The following is a 19,538-nucleotide window of genomic DNA, read 5'->3' on the forward strand; positions in this document are numbered from 1 at the left end:
CTTGCTTTGTGACCTTAGCCCAGGCACGTCTCCTCTCTGGGCTCATCTATAAAATGAAGAAGATATTCTACCTTGCCTGCCTTCAGGTTCCTCGCCCATAGTGAACTTCTGTGATGCCTCTGATAGTCTTTGGAATAGGCTGTTACATCTTGGAAATGGGTGCCATCCCCCAAAGGAGGCACCTGAGGAGGCACTAACAAATTGGACTCTCCATCTCTGACCTGGCCAGAACAAAAGATGCCCTGAATCCCAGCAGATCATGCTGAACTCCATCAGAACTTGGCTCAGCAGGGAACTGACAAGCTCCCCTAAGGCCTCTTGAGGAGCAGGCATCTTTGATCGTGTCCTACACTAGGGCTGCAGCCAGCCCAAATATCCAGCCACCAACAATTGAAGAAAATGAACTGGTGAAGACTAAAAGCTGGTCCACCCCAGGCCAAGCAAGCTATCTGCAGAGAGCCAGCAGGGTGGGGGGGGGGGGGGGGGGGTTCATGCAGGAGCTGCTTTTTCTGTTTGTTTTTTTGTGCCAAACTCCAATGTGAACACATTAACTGCTCTTACTCAGCTTGCAGTTGGAGGGGAAGAACTAAAGAAACTTTGGTTCATGTCAGCCAGAATTTTCTCACTGAGCATGGGCTTCATGCATGGCCAGAAGAGACTGAGAGGACTGCACAATAGAACTGGAAGTGGGGGAAAGGGACCATGGTGGGGAAGAGACTGGGGTCTGCTTAACTCCCAGCCAACCTGCTTCTGCCCTGGAATGGAACCAGGTCAGGTGAGTTGACCACACAAGTAGTACCATGGTCAAGGCTCCCACCATGTGACCCCAAAAGCAGAGCCACTGATGGTTGCAAAGGTTGGGAACTGCACAATTCCAGGGGTACCATTCACATACATTATAATGTTGCTCTCCAGAGTTGTGTGCAACCTGCACAGCTGTGTGAAGCAGACCCACCAGATGGTCCCAAGAAGAAGAGCAAAGGGTAGATGGTGGGAGGTCTCACTCTCTTCTTCTCTCTCAGTTGTAGACTGCAGGGTCCCAGCAGAGCTGGAACACGGGATGGTCATCTTTCCCACCAGGAACAACCTCACTACATACGGTTCTGAGATCCGATACTCCTGCCAGCAGCCCTATTATAAGATGCTCCACAATATCTCTGGTAAGCCCTCCATGCTAAACAATCCTACCTCTTACTTCACGCCCCTGGGCTGAAACAACTGTGAAAGGAATAACTGCTCACAAGTTTACAGAACCTTATAATTCAAAAAATGTCCTCTCACCCCTCGTCTGTTTTGGTCCTCACTGCCATGAGCTTGTGTTATTGTGCCCACTTAGAGATGCAGAAACTGTGGCTCAGGACCCAAGTTTTGTTTTGATTTGTATTGTTTTGTTTTATTTTAAATCTACTCATTCTAATAATGAGTCTAGATTGGGAGAAGGCCAGCATTGCAGCTTTGTTCAGCCTCTGCCTTGGCTTCAGCCAAGTGTAACATCCAACCAGACCAGACCCATTCAGCAGGCCTGGTGGGAATTCTGCCTTCAGAGACCTGGTCCCCTGATGTGCACAGGTGGGGATGAGTAGGGGCAAGTGAGGACCAAGTCCCATGGCCTGAGCAGGCTAGTTCATGATAAAGACAGAAGCACACTGTCACTGTCCTGTCCAGGCCTCATCCATACCATCTCGTGGGGATCCCCTGATTGCCCAGGGTTTGGACAGCTGAAGGTGGGCCAGAGGGCAAAGGACCAGTAACAGCCAGTCCTTTGACTGTGGTGGAGATCTGGGAAGAACTGGGAGAAGAAACACTTGGAGACATGTCCCACCACTCACTACCTCAGGCCCACACCCAAGAATTAGGCCATACTCATTCCTAATGAATGGCCATACTCATAAGGAATTAGGCCATACTCATTCCTAATGTAATTTAGACAATTACACACTCACAACATTCATGCACACTCATACACACTCACACATGCACACACACACAAAACACAGTCACATATATTCATACTTACAAACCCACACTCACACTCACTTACACAACATTCACACACCCACACTCACACACACTCTCAATTAACATACCCACACACTCACCCACACACTCACACACACTTATACTCACACTAACAGCTCCCAGCAGAGAAGGAACCGTGCGGGGAAATGAGAAGGCCAAGGTTGACCAGTTCTGGCTGTGCCACACGCTACCACTAAGGAAACTCCCAGTTTCTCTAGGCCCCCAAGTCCTCACTTATCAGAACACTCACAAAAGCTATTATGAGACAAATGTCATGCTGGCCATGAATGTGGTTTATTACAGAGTTTAAGTGAAGAAGAGCTGTAAGGGTTTCTGCGACACAGAGAACTGTGTGAACTGTGGGCTGGGCCAACCCCAGGGAGCTGCAGGGGCAGAGAGGACTGGCTCTGAGAGGCTGTCAGAGGGACCATTTGAAAGATTGCTGCAGTCGTTCACAACCACAACTGAGAAATTAAGAAGCCAGTTCTATTTTCCCATGTGCTACAAATAACCATTTTCTCACTCTTCTTCTTCTTCACCTTTTTTCACTCTCCCAGGTATATACACCTGTTCTGCCCAAGGGGTCTGGATGAACGAAGTACTGGGGAGAAGCCTGCCCGCTTGCCTACCAGGTACCTTGCCCTCCAAGTCCTGTGCCTCAAGGTTTGCCATCCAGGGCCTTAGGGCCCAGGTGTTCCTGCTGTTCGTGGAGGGGAAGAGGTGGGGGGAGGATGCCGCTTTAATTTCTTTTTAAGAGGTGTCTTCCAAGGGTCAAAGGTCAGAGAAGCCCAGCCTCACACCTTGTCAAACCAACCACCTGTTCTATCACACCGAGAGCTCTCCTGCCTCCTCTTTCCAGTTCTGCTCCCTTCCTGCCAGGTTTTGCTCCAACACAGTTGGTGTGTGCACCTGACACGTGCCAGGAAAATCAAGAAAGTGAGCATGCTGTTCTCAAGCATTCACCATGCTTAGTGGAGGCAAACGCTGTAAAACAAGTAACAATTATAGGACAGAGTAAGAAGGTCTTCCAAAAGTAATATGTTCAAGTTATTCCAATTGCATACTTCCTGTGCCTCACCTACCAACCTCACATTAAAATGGGAAGAGAATTGTGTGGTAACAGAAAGTGTTCCTGTGAATACAAGACTTGGAGAGATTTTATGGCTATCCACTTGAGCATTAAGAATGTGAATGATTTACATTGCAATCACAATGCATGCATTTATTCTAATGTATTTATTAGACAATTATAGCTCCAAAGTACACACAGTAGGGCTAAACAAATAACATGCAAAAAATTGAGTTTAATGTTCACAACATAGTAATTTACACTAAAAAAAAAAAAACAAAAAATGAAAATAGCTGTAATTGGAAGATACAACCTCCAAGGAACACTGAAAACTGTGTTCTTCCTGATTTTAACTGTCTGCCAGTTTTCATGAACAGTAGAAGCTTTGAAATATGGTTAAGCATGGGGTGGTGTTTGTATTTTACTGAATTAGGATGTTGGGTAAACTGAGACAGTGAATTACTTTAATGGTACATTTTAGTGACCTTCGATAATGCACTCAGGTTTCTACTCTTGAGATTAGCATTTGGAAGTCAATTCTTAGTCATCATGGGTACTTTTGGATCTCAGAGAAAGAGGAAGTAAATGCATGAGGAAGAGTGAGGAGGGGTAAGGAATACTTCACATAAGAGGTCTTGATGCCTAAGAAGGAATTGTCAGGGGATGGATCAGGGAAAGATCATCCCTCCCACACTCTGCTGGCCCACTTCACTTCAATTAGACTTAGTCAGCAGCATAACCAAGGCCCACAGATGGTGAAGCCCTAGAGAAGATGGGTAATAGTGGAGCTGTGACAAACTAGAGTGTAAATCTGGCTAAAGGCACTCAAATCCCCATTTTGCTAAAATACTATGTGGCCCAAAAAAACAGCACTGTAGGTAAATGCCATCCTGGGCAACCGTCTTGCAACTTCTCAAAGAGGAAGATGCACTGGGCTGGGTGTCAGGGGGCCAGGTCCTGGTCCTGGTGCTGCCACTTGCTGACTGTGATCATTGTTAAGTGATCTTACCTCTCTGGCTAGGATTTCACATCATGATCCATGACATTTTATGACTGTTAGTGGTCATTGTCCTCTATGTTTGTACAAGGCATCTTGGACATGTTGAGCCATGAAATTCTTTAACATTTGTATTCTGGGCAGAGCCATGGTGTTTCATTGGATCAGGCTAGAGATTTCCAAATTCTCTCTCCTAAAACAGTGGATGGAAGCCCATATGGAGAAAGCCATTCCATCTAGCATCAAAATGTCCACTCTTCCAAGGAGTCTACTAAGCAAATATGTCCCCTTATCCTACAGATGGGATAGCTAAGAATCAGAGTGGTGTAATGATTTGTCTGTGGGTACCCCACACAATTAGAAGCAGAGCTGGAAAGTGAACTCAAGACTTTTGATACCAACACAAGCAATGCTGAGCAATTCATTTCCGATTTTATAAGAGCCATTTTTTGTCTGTGAACACGCTTCATGACATCCTCATGAACCCAGAATCCTAGGACATCACATTTTTGCTCTAAGGGCCCTCCCTCAGTATCCCCTTTCTTCTAGAACCCAAATCTGGCTTTGGCAGAGCCAAAGCTGTAACATATCAAGAAAATACCTTCATCACAGGAAATACTAGATGGGGAATGGCAGCAGCCAATAATTGCACCTTTTCAATGAGCTCTTCCAAAGGCTTGTTGAATCATTCAAGCTCTTGAAAGACAAGAGTACATAAAGGAGAAATTCAGACTTTAGTGGAGAATATAATGACCAGAGTCAGAAGAACTGGGTTCCATTTTTGGCTCTGACACTAATAACTTTGAGTAAGTCACTTGCCTTCTCTGAACCTCAGTTTCTCTCTCTGTGAATTAGCTGTTCTCCAAGGTTCCTCCGGCTCTGACATACTGTAACCAGGGGTACCACAGGCACCTTGGTGGAAGGAAGGCACCATTCAGCGCTGGCTTTGTTGTGACCATGGACATGTCCTCCACCAGATGGGAGCCTCTCAGCACTAAAGGAGTTTTTATGCAGGGCCAACCACAGTCCTGCCTTGAGATGTTGCTTAAGAGACTGCTGTTTATAATTGGGAAGTCAGGCTACTCCTCAGCTCTGAAAGGTCAGGCCACAAAGAGTTAGCAAAGGCCAGCTCACATCTGGTCGGGGGTGAATGAAAGTGTGCCCAAGGATCATTTAAGAAGCATTTGTCATCAGGAAGAGGAGCATCTGAAAAGCATTAGGTTGCTGAAAGCCTGTCCTCCCAAAATTACCAAGAAAACTCAAGTGTTCCTTGCTCTCTAAAGGATTGTTGAGAGCATCCAGGGCCAAAGAGGGTAGCCTGATCATTTGCAACCAGGAGGAGGCCCACGCTCACCCTAGGCTTACCTCCCAGGCCCAAGTACCCTGCCTGGGATGGGTCCATATGTGTTCATTCTTAGCCAGCAGGGGCTAGTACAGAAGAATCTCCACTCACAAGCCAGAGGCATTTGACTGCAGAAGGCTGGTGGTGCATGTGCATGCTCAGGGTGCAACTCGGTGGAATGAAGTTTGCTAAGACCTTTCTCCCTCCCTTCAAGGTATTACAGGGCTCCTCGGTGCAATGATGGGTGGCCCTGGGCAGGGTCCATGCATCATTGCTTGTAGATTATGCCACCCTTCCCCACCCTTGGGCACCCTAGGCCTTAATCCCACAGTGACCAATGGCCACCAATTCACAGAATGAGTCTCATAGGCCAGAAAAGAAAGGCTTGACCCTTAACTATGGCCTTTATAAGTCAAGAGGCTGTGTGGGATACAGGACACGGTCTTAGAATCTGGATAAGCCCCTGCTACTCAGTTTAGTAGTCCTGTAACTTGAGCTAGTCACTTAACCTCTGGTGAGATTTACTCACCTAGAAAATGAGAAGGGGAGGGGCAGCAGATGAAATAATAAATGCAAAAAAGTTTTCAAATTTTCAAAATTTAGATTTGAAGAAACAGAAGTACTTTTATGCAGAGAAGAAAGTAGGCTTATTCTAAGTGCTCTCAGAAAACAGAACTAGGACAATGGGTGGGTTTATTATTCAGGGTTCTCTAGGGAAACAGAACCAACAGGAGATATCTATAAATATGAGATTTATAGAAGTGTCTTACACCCATGGAAATGCATGAGTCTAAATTCCATATGGTAGGGAGCGAGCTGGCAAACTCCAATGAAGGTCTTCTATGAACTCCCCAGGAGAGGCTGGCTGGCTGAAGAAGTAAACTTTCTCTCTCTTCTCCCTTAAAAGTCTTCAACTGATTGGATTAAATCCAGCCAATTAAATCCTTTCATTGCAGAAGACACTCCTTTCATTGATGTAATCAGCCACAGTTGCAATCAGTTGACTGATGATTTAATAAATCAGCTTTCTGGTTTATTAACCAGCCACAAATGTCTTTGCAGTAATGGTTAGGCCAGTGCTGGCTTGACCAGACACCTGGGCACCATCATCTGGCCAAGTTCACACCAGAACTTAACCATCAAAGTGGGTGTCACAAGGAAGTCGTTTTCCATTTATCCATGTCCCGCTTATTAATGGAAGAGTCTTCTATAGGAGGTAAAAATCAGAAGAATCTTTGGAGATCATCCTGACTAACCTTCTCATTTAACTGATCAAAAATTGGAATCCAGGGAGGGAATGTGATATTCAGTCACATAGGGAATAGCAGAGAAAAATCAGGTCAAGGCCCAGATGTCTCGGCTCCCAGGCCAGTGTTTGCTGTGATCTGTTCAATTGTCCTTAGGTTCCTGCCATCTCTTAAAGTCCATGGTCTGTGGTTTTTAGAAGTCTTATGGTACCCACAGCACAGACCACATCTGGGTTATGAGATGCCTTTCTAGGGAAGCAAGGGGAGAAGTGACCACAGCTAGAGGAATAGGTCTAGCTAAAGACGCTGGAAGTGATCTTGGCTGGAGATGGAGCAGGGTGGAGAAGACCCAAGCATGAAATGGTCCAGTCCACACATGGGCCTGGCAATAGATGGCCAGACTGGAGATGGGCCAATGTAGAAAGACTTAGACTTAAAATGACCCCAGGCATAGCTCCCAGGCAAACATGACCCAGGAGGGTGAGTGTGCTTGGTGGCATAATCTACAGTGGATGAGAAGTGAATTACCTTGGTGTCTATTTTCATGACTTTCCTGACCAGTCTCTGTCTCTCTCCCCACTTCCTCTTTTTCTTTACAGTGTGTGGTCAGCCTTCCCGCTCCCTGCCAAACCTGGTCAAGAGGATCATCGGGGGCCGGAATGCTGAGCCCGGCCTCTTCCCGTGGCAGGCCCTGATAGTGGTGGAGGACACCTCCAGGGTGCCAAATGACAAGTGGTTTGGGAGTGGGGCCCTGCTCTCTGAGTCCTGGATCCTCACGGCAGCCCACGTGCTACGCTCCCAGCGCAGAGACAACACTGTGACCCCAGTCTCCAAGGAGCACGTCACCGTCTACCTGGGCCTGCACGACGTGCGGGACAAATCAGGGGCCGTCAACAGCTCAGCTGCCCGTGTGGTGCTCCACCCAGACTTCAACATCCAGAACTACAACCACGACATAGCTCTGGTACAGCTGCGGGACCCTGTGCCCCTGGGACCCCACGTCATGCCCGTCTGCCTGCCGAGTCCTGAGCTGGATGGCCCAGCCCCCCACATGCTGGGCCTGGTGGCCGGCTGGGGCATCTCCAATCCCAATGTGACGGTGGATGAGATCATCAGCAGCGGCACACGGACTTTGTCAGATGTCCTGCAATATGTCAAGTTACCTGTGGTGCCACATGCCGAGTGCAAAACTAGCTATGAATCCCGCTCAGGCAACTACAGCGTCACGGAGAACATGTTCTGTGCTGGTTACTATGAGGGTGGCAAGGACACATGCCTAGGAGATAGTGGTGGAGCCTTTGTCATCCTTGATGACTTAAGCCAGCGCTGGGTGGCCCAGGGCCTTGTATCCTGGGGAGGCCCTGAAGAATGTGGCAGCAAGCAGGTCTATGGGGTCTACACGAAGGTCTCTAACTACGTGGACTGGGTGTGGGAGCAGATGGGCGCCTCACAAGGTCTCGGGGAGCTCCAGGTAGAACGGTGAGCTGACGCAGTCTTCAGGGCCTGCCTACCCTGCCCCAACTCGAGTCAGGTTATACCACACACTTCCAACAGCACACTCCTTGTTATTCACCAGGCCAAACGGAACAGAACAAACTGACGCAGCTGGGCTTCCAACCCCGAGACAGCCCACAGGACTCCTGAGAGGCGTGTGGACGGGACAAGAGACCAGAGTCTATGACCTGAACAAGTCCCTTGCCCTCTCTGGACCTCCCTCCCTGCACCAATGCAATGAAGGACTGAGACCAGAGACCTCTGGGTCAATCCCAGCACCCTTCTCCAGGCCAGGTTTTACTCCAGGGGCCTTTAGTCGCTCCTGATCATTTCTCAAGCCCCTTGGTACCACTATTGGTATAACTGAGGCTTGGACCTGATTATTAGAAAATGTTTCCACACATTGAGCTAAATTCTGCCTCAATATGGTTTCCCAGCTCTGCCCTCTGAAGCTATTCCAATTCAAGTCCATCTTCCAGGTTTAATGCCTTGGAGCAGTTCTGGCCCCAGGTTTCTCTACCAAAGGCTTTTTGCAGCCCAATGCTTAACCTTTATGTCCATGGTTAAAGGCGTTTCAAAGGACAAAGAGAAAGCTGAGAAGGTCTGTGGTGACTGAGAGAAGGGGAACATTAGTCGGAGGCTTCCCAGCCCCCTTAATTCCTGCTGTCAACTCAGAGCATGCCATTCGGCCCCATATGTCATTCTCAGATACCAGCTGGCAACACTTGGAATAAACACCTGCTGTCTCAGACAAACATGAAGCAACCTTCCAGCCTTGAAATGTATTATTTGCAAAGGCAGCCCAGACCCCAACACCAGGCGTGGGCACTCAGCAGAAATGCTTAGAAATGAAGAAGAACCACGCTGTGCACAGCTGTGCTTCTGGGCAGAAAAACAGAAGGCAGGGTTGACTCAAAACATTAGAAGTCACCGGAATCCCACCAGGCTGCCCAGAATCCTGCTGCCAGAGTGCTACAGAGAATCCACCCTGCATGGGTGTTCAAAGGAATTCACTCCTCTGTGTCAAGAGCTGGAGGTCAAGGGAAGCAGGGATTCACCCTTGAAAGGCAGTGAAAAGAGACAGAGGCAGGAGTCCTGGGTTCTAGCTCCAGCTCTGCCCTCAACCGGCTGTATAAACTTTGACTAATCACTTTACCTCCCTGGGCCTCAGTTTCCCCACCTGCAAAAGGGAGACATTAGATCCCCCTCAGTATCCTTCCAGCTCCATCACTCAGTATTTCCCTTGTTACCAGGAGCCTCTCCTTGGCCCTCATAGAACCAATTTTTCTCCTACCAGAGCTCTCTCTCCTGGGAATACTTCATCAGAGAAAGGACTCAAGTGAGAAGCCCCTGAGGACAGAATCTGAAAGAACAATTGGGAAGTGTGTATTTTTCCAATAGGTTCATCAAAGCACATTCCAGTGTATGAACTGCACATGTAGAGGATGCTATATTTTGTGTATTTTATATCACATGCTTTACTACTCTGTAAGGTGCTTCTGTACTGTTTCTCCTATGAGGGGTTTAAAGTGGAAATAAACCGTCTGTGGATAACTAACTGCCTTGGTTTGGGTTTTGTTGTGATTTGTTGGTTTGTTGGTTGGTTTGGACCTTTTTGAAGAGAAACTGGCCCTTTATTAAGCCAAAATCTCCCCCACCACAGGAAAGGCCCAACTTTTGGCACTTGGACATCAGCTGAAAGGGAGTGATGAACAAAGGAGCTTGAGTATTGATGTGCTTGCTTTTCAGAGGCTGTATGTTTCTTCATTTAAATGCCTGTCATTTAAATCTTTGACTTCAGAGAGCTTAAATTAGAATGCAAAGCAAATTGTGTGCGTGTGTGTATATATATATATATATATATATATATACACACACACACAGACACACATACACATACACACATGTCTTAACCCAAACCAAGGCAGTTAGTATTTAAATTGTATTTTCAGCAGGGCTTGTGCATAGGCATCACAGGAAACAATGCGAGAGCGGTAGGGGTATAGGGATTGCATGGCATAAGTTCATAGTGAGGGCTCTCTGTGGGTTGCAGTCATGGTTTGTCTTTGTTTGGGGTTTGTGTCATAATGAAAGTGTCCTGCTTTTTACACTATTGAGAACTAAAATTATGCTTTATGCTTTCTGTTAGTTTCCTTGTTGCTAAAGAAAATACCCTGCAGTGGGTTGACTTAAAAATGGAAATTTATTGGCTCACAGTTTTGAGGCTAGGGAAAGTCCAAGTCTACGCATCATCAAGGCAATGTCTTCTTCCTGAAGACTGGTGTTCTGGGGCTGGCTGCCGGTGATCCTTGGTCCTGGGCTCCTCTGTCACATGGCAATGCACATGGTGGCCTCTCCTGGTCTCTCTCTTCTCTTCCAGATTTCATTGACTTTCAGCTTCTGGCTGCTTCCTCTGTGGCTTTCTTTCTGTGTGACCTTCCCCATAAGACTTTTAGCAATAGGATTAAGACCCATCCTGGGCCACTTCTTATCTGAAGTCACCTCACCAAAAGTTCCTGTTTACAAACATTCACACCAACGGGAATGGAGTAAGTTTAAGAGCATGGTTTTTCTGGGGCACAGAGCTCCAAACCACCACAATTTTATATTTAACTGGTTTCAAGGATTCTCATGTCTCATGTTCTATTACATTTCAGATATTTATTTTCCTGTAGATGGTTGGACTTATTGAGATAGTGAGGTATCAGGGGGTTACGTGGAGGACATGTTGTGACATGGAGTAGGGGAGACACACTAGTCTCTGTTTCTCTTAGTCATTTGCTACCAACTTAGTGACCCACTGAATATGGGTGGGGAGTGAAGTAAAGGGAGGCAACAAGGAAGTGCTTGGTGCATTAACAGACTTCTGGGAAAAGGCAGGGGAGAAAGTTTGTGAAGGGTGGAGATCAGGGCTTGGTTGTGGTGTGTTTGAAGAGTTGATGAGCTATTCAGCTGGAGATGTGAAGAGGTGATTAGAAATGCAGGTCTGAATCTCAGAGGAGAGGGCATGTGTAGCGACATGGATTTGAAATTCATTAAGGGATATGCGGTACGGAGTTGCAGGAGTAGATGGATCATCAACTGTAAGAAAAGGGGGCATGGGACTGAACAGGGAAACACCAGCATGGAAGGCATGGACAGAAGAAAAGAAACACCAAGAAACAGACAAGAAAAAGAAAAGAAAGGAATCAGAAACATTAGAAGAAAAGTGCTTCAGAAGCCAAGGGCAGAAAAGTTCCAGGAGAGATGAACTGGTCAGCCTCGAATGCCTCCAGGCTATAAGTTCCCTGAGGACAGGGACCAAGTCTCTTTTGTGAATTCTCAAGGAAGATCCAGCCAGCAGGCACCACCTTTGTGTTCCAGGTCTCCAGCCCCTCTCTTCCCCTCTCTCCAGGCTTCTCTTTCTGACCAGGAAGGGCTTTTATTTCTTTCCTGAAAGGCAGGAAACTGCCCTTATACCATATCCTTCCTTCACTATGATTTAAATGATATGCTTAATTCTCCAGGTATGGGTCCCTTGAAACCTACAAATCTTTTATTCTCACCACAAATTCTGACTTTTCAAATAAAAGCCTGTTTTTCCAGGCTTTTGTTCAGCTCTGCTCTTTCAAAAGTCAAAGCCTTATCTAGCCTTCACTTAAAACAATGGATGCTCCAGTTTCTATTTGACTGGGGAACCCCAAGGCAAAGAAAACTAGTAGGGATGAAAAATACATCAGATAAAATTCCAAAAAATAGTATCCTCCTACACATTTAAGTATCATTGTTGAAATTCTATTTATGGGCCAAGAGACATTTTCTTTCCATCCATGATTACAGATTTATCAAATATTCAAACAGCCACCTTATTTCTAAGTTTGCGCGGAACACCTCACTTCCCCTCTTTCTCCAGAGTCCATCTCCAAAACACAGGGAAGGATGTGGAGACTGAATATCAACATCTCTTTCCAAAAGCTTGGTTATACCAGGGGAGTGAATCTCCCTGGCAACGTGGAATATGACTCCCGGGGAGGAATGTAGACCCGGCATCGTGGGACGGAGAACATCTTCTTGACCAAAAGGGGGATGTGAAAGGAAATGAAATAAGCTTCAGTGGCAGAGAGATTCCAAAACGAGCCGAGAGGTCACTCTGGTGGGCACTCTTATGCACACTTTAGACAACCCTTTTTATATTCTAAAGAATTGGGGTAGCTGGTGGTGGATACCTGAAACTATCAAACTACAACCCAGAACCCATGAATCTTGAAGACAGTTGTATAAAAATGTAGCTTATGAGGGGTGACAATGGGATTGGGAAAGCCATAAGGACCACACTCCACTTTGTCTAGTTTATGGATGGATGAGTAGAAAAATAGGGGAAGGAAACAAACAGACAAAGGTACCCAGTGTTCTTTTTTACTTCAATTGCTCTTTTTCACTCTAATTATTATTCTTGTTATTTGTGTGTGTGTGCTAATGAAGGTGTCAGGGATTGATTTGGGTGATGAATGTACCACTATGTAATGGTACTGTAAACAATCGAAAGTATGATTTGTTTTGTATGACTGCGTGGTATGTGAATATATCTCAATAAAATGAAGATTAAAAAAAAAAAAAAAAAAAGCTTGGTTATAGAAAGGAGGAGAGGGAATGAACGGCAAGCGGGAAAAATGAAAGTTTGCTTCTTAGGATGAAAAGTCTTAGCAATGTTTTAGATGCATAGAAGAGGGAGAATCCCCAAAGCCAGGCTCTCAAGAGTTTGGAAGTGAGGAGATCCAGAGCACAGAATTAGTTCTGAAAAGAAGCAAGTCCTCAGGTGGAGGAGATGGAGAAGAGGATGATTAAGGGAGTTCCCACCCCAAGGCCCCTGAGCATGTGCTGGGAATGGGGGCAGGGATAGGACATTAGCTTGGGGCAGCTGGCTGAGGGCATGAAAAATGATGCTGAGAGATGCTGAGGATACAGCCAGATTGCAGTGCATTCATCTATGATCTTCCCCAGCCCTACTAGGCAGCCTGGTGACAGCTACAAAGAAGGCAGATGATCCAGGGGCTTGGGTTTTGAGTGCACTGGGAAGACACATTTTTAAGAGTTAGCAGTGCCGGCAATAGTGGGGAAAGAGTTGGGAGTCCAGAGACCTAGAATTAAGAGTCTTGCCACGAACTCACAGAATAATCTTTGGCAAGTCAAGTTTCTTCTCTAGGACTCTATTTCTTAACCAAGTATGATGTATGTTGAGGGAGATAGACTCTCTTTCTCTCTCTACTTGCATGAGAGATAGACTAGATGATCTCCAAAGCCCTGTTTCACTGTAAGGTTCATGTGTCTGTGAATCCAAGGCAATGGAAACGGTTGCAGAAGGCAGATACTTGTTGTAGGAATCATCAACACCATGGGATCCTAGGGAAGAGATTCTCTGAGAAGGAAGATCCCCATGGACAGAGCATGAGAATTGTTTATTAGTCAGGACTTTCATTTGTAAGTGACAAACCCAACACAAACAGCTTGAGGCCCACATAACTGAAGAGTCCATACCAAAAGGCTTCAGGTATGGTTAGATCAAGGGGCTCAAACATCAAGATATAATCTCTCTCTCTCTCTCTTACTTTATGCCCCATCTTTCAGCTCCACCTTTCTATATGTGGCATCATTTTCAGCAGACTCTCCATGAGGTGATTGTTGGCAAATCCAGGTTAAATCCAGACCCTAGCATAAAGAAACCTTCTCTATTTCTAATATGTTTAGCAAAATTCTCAGGTCAGTCTTTAATTGGCCTGGCCAGAAACACATTCCCAGCTCTGAGCATTTGCTGTGACCAGTGAATGATGGGCATTGATTAGCCAGATCCAGGTCACATTCCTACCACTAGAACCAGAGGTGAAGTCAATCCAAATCACTCTGCATGGACTGCAATGGGGGAAGAGCAGGCCTCAAGAGGAAAATTGTGGTGGTGTTACTGGAAGGGGCAATGGGTGCCAGGAGGTCACAAGTAACAGATGTTCCTAACAGAGGGTGAGGAGCTGGTAGCTCTAGCAAAGGGCAAAATGGCACCCAGAGTGTGATCTGTCTCTCCCTCCCTTGGCTGCAGTGTGTGGGCTCCCCAAGTTCTCCCGTACGCTGATGGCCAGGATCTTCAATGGACGCCCAGCCCAGAAGGGCACCATGCCCTGGATTGCCATGCTGTCGAACTTGAATGAGCAGCCCTTCTGTGGGGGTTCCCTTCTAGGTAAGGAGACGGTGGAAAGGGTAGAGAGCCCAAGGTTAGGGGGCAGGTTGGAAGCTAAGGGACCAGACCCTCTTCCTGGGGGTTGACCAAGATTTGTTCTTTGAGAATCAATATCCACACCAGTATCAGAACCCAGAAATATTGTATGGTAGAAAGAGCCCTTAAATGGAACCAGGAGACATGTGTTCCTATTCTAACTGGTTGTTTCACTCAATAAACACCTACCAAAATGTGGTCAGTCTCTGATACTGGGAAGAAGTAGTCAGGGAGTCAGAACCTCAGACAAGAATTACAACACAAGGCACTTATACGTGGTTCAAAGGCAGGGTACACCAGGGTGCTATAACCAGGAAGAGCCAGGAATCTAACCCTGGGGAAGTGAGGAAAGGTCAGTTTAGAAAAGCCTTGAATGCCATGCTCAGAAATTTATAATTTATCTTGAATGCTATTGCAAGTTTACAAGAGTGTTCTGGAAATTTCTCTCCAGTGGCAGCATGGATTAAAAGGAAGGTGAATCCAGAGGCCAGAAGTTCGGTTGAGGTGCCTATTGTAATAGCAGACAGAAGTCATTAGCCCCAAAATAAGGACAGAGGATAACGGAATCATGGAGACAGATTCAAAGACATTAGGAAATAGGACCATCAGAATTTCAGAATGGCTTGAATGTGGGTGGGAGTGGGGAGTGAAAGCAAGAAGGGCCTGGCTGATGGCTCCTCCTGCCACTCACTGGCATTCTAACCTTGCACCTTTCAGAGCCTCTATGTCCATTAATTTAATCAGCAATTTGGTCTGGATGATCTAAGCTCCATTCCAGCTCCAAAATCCTAAGAATAATGAATACCAACCTAGAGCTCCCGGCCAGTTCCTGATTTGATCCCACCAGAGAAGAAGATGGCCTGGGTCAGTCCGCCTCTGTCTGGGCAGCTCCAGGATGGCCAGCCACACCTCTCAGTCAGATGCACCCCCTTCCAGGGCACAGTCAGGCAGAACACCCGTTGTCCAGGATCCTTTTGGGGAGGCCCCTGCCCCAGGGGAGGGCTGCAGTCAGGCCACTGGGGAATATACAAAGGGGCAGCCAGACGTAAGTCCTCCTCTGTAACTGATCCTAATATTCCCACAAGTATGGTGACGAGCAGCCACGGGCTATGGAGCCTCCCAAAGAGGCAAGGAGAGTGAACAAGAGTGTTAAATGAGAGGAAGGTGTGGTGAGACGGGGCTGAACATGCGCAAGAGAGGGGAGAGGACAAAGAAAGAGATGGAGAGGAAGATAAACAGGGTGGGAGGTGGGGGCAACAGAGAGAGTTAGAAAGACAAAGATACAGTGAAAAAAAGAATGAGACATTAAGAAAGAAAGTGAACAATAGAAAAATGAGAGCGATGGAGTATATAAGAAGAGAATTAGAGAATGAGAGAAAATAAAAGGAAACAAATATGACCAGGGGAAGAGAGGCTGGTAGTTGAGGATACATAGGACATACCCAAGAGGGAGGAGAAGTCAGGAAAGACAGAATGGGGGGAAGGAACCAGAAGTTGAGAAAGAGTCCGAATCAGGGGATGGGGGTGGAGGTGGAGAGCAAAAGGAAGTGAAAAGTGCTTCATCAGACATTTCAGATTTTGTTCAAGCATGCACAAAAAAGATTGTGTGCTCACAGTTTTAAGAATTAGTTTTTCTTAAGTCTCGAGTTTTTAAGTTCAATAAAATGCTCAACACATTTGTATTTATTGTCTCTTTATTCACTATTATTGATGTTTTGAAAGATGTTTGGTTTACTTCTCTACTCTCGCCCTCCCCACAGCTCTCCTAATTTATAATCTCTTTCCTTTCTCTGTGGTTCAGACGTGTAGAGGGAGGGGAGAGATGAGGGAGGGCAGAGGAACCAGGAAAGAGCTGAGGGGCCGAGGAAGGTGGGAAAGCACCATTGCAGTTTCCACACTGAGGCCTGGGTAGAGGGAGACTGGCTCAGGGACTCAGGCACCGTATTTGCAGAGCTGAAAGGGGAACCTGTCTCTCTGGACTCCGCAGGTCATCTAAAGAGCCCAGAGCCCTTCTCTGAGACAGGCTCTCCTACCCTCGGTACCCCAGCCCACCTTTCCCACCTGGAAAATCTGGCTGACGGCTCCAGCCATGGACAGGGATCAGAAACCTCAAGGGAAAAGGCCCTGGCCTAGGTGGAGGCCTATCCAGAACCCTGTATCCAGAGCACGTAGCTATTCCTAAGATGGCCAAGAGAACTTGGAACCCCTGCTCCACAAAGGCACTTCTGTCCTGGATTCTGTACTTTGACCTGATGTTCCCACCCCAAAGTCCTGTGCCTTAATTTCTGTTTGGCTCATCCTGGTTACACCTCTGGGCTCAGTTACCTATAAGGAGTCATTTGTTCCTCCTAAACATGGAACTAAAGTCTGACCCTATATTAAGCAAAGCATTAGGAGATGGACCTGTCCATCCAGAGGAAGAGACAGTAGAGATGCAAGAAATGCACCCTGCTGACTATAAGAAGTCCTGGGGTCTGGCCCTGGCCCTGCCACTATCTGCCAGATGATCCTGGACATCTCGGCTTTCCTCTGGGCCGCAGGGTCCATATGTATAATATGGGAGGTTTGGATCAGAGCAGTGCTTCTCAGCCATGACAGCAGTAGAATCACCTGGAGAACTTTTAACATATGTACATGCCTGGACCTCAACCCCATGATTTAAATAGTCTGGGTTGCAAACCAGGCATTGACATTGTTTTAATTCCCCGAGTGATTCTAATGTGCAGCAGAGTTAAGAAGCACCATATTATACCAGTGCTTCTCAAATTTTAATGTGCATAAAAATTGTTTGAGAATATTGATAAATTGAAGATTCTGATTCAGTAGATCTGAAACTCTACATTTCTAACAAGCTCCCAGGTGATGTTGATGATGGTGGTTCATGGACCACACTTTGAGTAGCAAGGCCTGAGAGGTGACCAGCAAACAGAAGGGTTTTTGTGGACCAGGCTATCTGGAGCTCATCGACCCCTGAAACCCTCTTTAAAAGGTTCATTCCTGGCCCAGGTTGAAATAGGCAGATGAAATCATAGATTTCAACTCCTCTTCTTCACTTTAGGATCATGCAAGTGCCTGACCTGGGGCTGTGAAATGCAGTAGAGAAACATGTAGGCATCTGTAGGGTCTTGAGGGGTTCCTAGGAGTAGTCTGAAGACCTAAAGCTTAGAGCAACTGGAAATCAGAGGGGAGCAGTGCAGGACAGTGTGTGTATATATTCTGTTTTCCAGGTTCCAACTGGATCGTGACCGCTGCTCACTGCCTCCACCAGTCACTTGATCCGGAGGACCCAGTTGTACACAACTCAGACTTGCTCAGTCCCTCTGACTTCAAAATCATTTTGGGTGAGTGAGGGACAAGCTGATTCCTGAAGCCAGGGTGTGGTTGTGGGAGTGAGGTACCACTACTGCCATTTTCCACTCACTCACTCACTCAACCATTGGGGCAGGAAGACTAGGATGATGAAGGAGCCCTGGATTGGAATCCAGAGATCTGAGTTCAAGTCTAGGTCTCTGATTTCCAAGTGGTGTGACCCTGAACATATCATCGAAGTCAGCCTTGGTTTTCACAATGGTAAAATGAAAAGCCCAGTCTAGATCATTTCCAAAGACCCTTCAGGCCTCTACAAATTCATAGTTTCATGTAGATCATGCACATAAAATCAAGGCTTCAGCTCTCCTTTATAAAATCAAGAATCACCCACTGATTCAGTCCAGTTCAATACACATGTACTTCCCAGCACTATGCCAGGATCTAAGGACACAAGTATAACTAAGATCTAGTTCCTGCCCTCAAGAAGCTTATAGTCTAATAAAGGAAAAAGATATGACCACAAGCCTCAAAAATAAGATGGGATGAAGTAAGTTCTGTAAGAGAGGAACAGATAAAGTGCCGTGGAAATTCACAGGGGACAGATTTCTATCTGAAGTATCTGAGAAGCTTCATAGATGATGCAACATATAAATCGGGCACTGAAGGATGAAATTATGGTTTGAACATGTGACAATAAGCATAGGAACAAGCATTGCAATGCAGAGAGATCAGCTCCTGAAGAAACATAGAGGTAGGAACCAATGAGAATATGTGGGGAATGGCAGGTAAGGTGAGATGGCAGGGGGTGAAGGACAATGAAAGGGATAAGGCCAGATTTGTGGGCTGGATGGGACAGAGGGCTGATAGAGAATAAGGTGTGACCCCCACCCTCCATTGACCCTCTGCTTCATGTGCCTTCTTCTTGCCCAGGCAAACATTGGAGGCTCCGGTCAGATGAAAAGGAACAGCATCTCATGGTCAAATACATCATCCTCCATCCCCTCTATAATCCCAACACATTTGAGAATGACGTGGGTTTGGTGGAGCTTTCACAGAGCGCAGTGCTGAATGACTTCGTGATGCCCATCTGTCTGCCGGAGGAACCCCCACAGGAAGGTACCCCACCCCCATCCCACCTCCCCAGGGTGTTCTGCTCCTCACCTAGCTCATCCTCAGAGTTGATGAGGCTCTGGTGTCTACATAGCTGGTAGCTGAGAAACTGAGCCAGCTGTGTCCTGCATGGCTTCCCAGCTGGCTCCCCTGAAACAGCCAAGTGAGAACAGGTTCTGGGGCAGCACAAAGTGATGGTAAGCACAGGTGGACCTAAATGCTATATCAGTCAGGATCCACATGGGAAAACAAAAACCACCATGGTTATTGTAACAGAATTTATCATAGAATTTTGGCATATTGAATAAGTAAAGGGGGAATGCTGAGGTACTAGAGATAGTACCTGTAGGAAGAAACCTCCACCCCTAGGACCAGGGAAAAAGAAAAAGTGTGGAATTACAGAACCTAGAAGTTTGGCAAAGGGTCCGTGAAGCTGGAACCTAGACATCTGCAGAAGAGGCCCTGGGCAGATGGTACTAGGGAAAATAGCTGGGAGCCAGAACCAGCTGCTACTATTGGGTGAAGAACCTTTGCTAGGAGGATGCCAATAGTAAGAGCAGGCCTTCTAGTTTGAGAGTCCCATCCCCAGCATCATAATGCAGAGTATGGAGTGATAGGTTTGGAGCTAAGGGACAATGGTTTAATAACCAACATACGTTCGAATCCCAAAGCTGCCATTTTCTAGTCGGGTGGCCTTGAGGAAGTTGCTT

At 46.6% G+C, this 19,538-nt stretch overlaps 1 protein-coding gene across 3 annotated transcripts in view; it reads left to right on the plus strand.

Moving 5' to 3' along the window:
• The window catches only part of MASP1 (mannan binding lectin serine peptidase 1), an 82,406-nt gene that overhangs the window by 54,261 nt on the left and 8,607 nt on the right, over nucleotides 1-19,538 (plus strand). For 2 of the 3 annotated variants that reach the window (XM_037838568.1, XM_037838558.1), the window contains exons 9-11: nucleotides 1,023-1,160; nucleotides 2,577-2,651; nucleotides 7,274-9,726. In XM_037838568.1, the coding sequence (XP_037694496.1) occupies nucleotides 1,023-1,160; nucleotides 2,577-2,651; nucleotides 7,274-8,157 (1,097 nt within the window). In that variant the 3' untranslated portion in view covers nucleotides 8,158-9,726. Of the gene's footprint in view, nucleotides 1-1,022; nucleotides 1,161-2,576; nucleotides 2,652-7,273; nucleotides 9,727-14,235; nucleotides 14,374-17,636; nucleotides 17,751-18,648; nucleotides 18,835-19,538 lie in introns of those variants that run through there. The other variant, XM_037838575.1, reaches the window with a different exon arrangement.

Source organism: Choloepus didactylus, chromosome 1, assembly GCF_015220235.1.
Source record: "Choloepus didactylus isolate mChoDid1 chromosome 1, mChoDid1.pri, whole genome shotgun sequence".
NCBI lineage: Eukaryota > Metazoa > Chordata > Mammalia > Pilosa > Megalonychidae > Choloepus > Choloepus didactylus.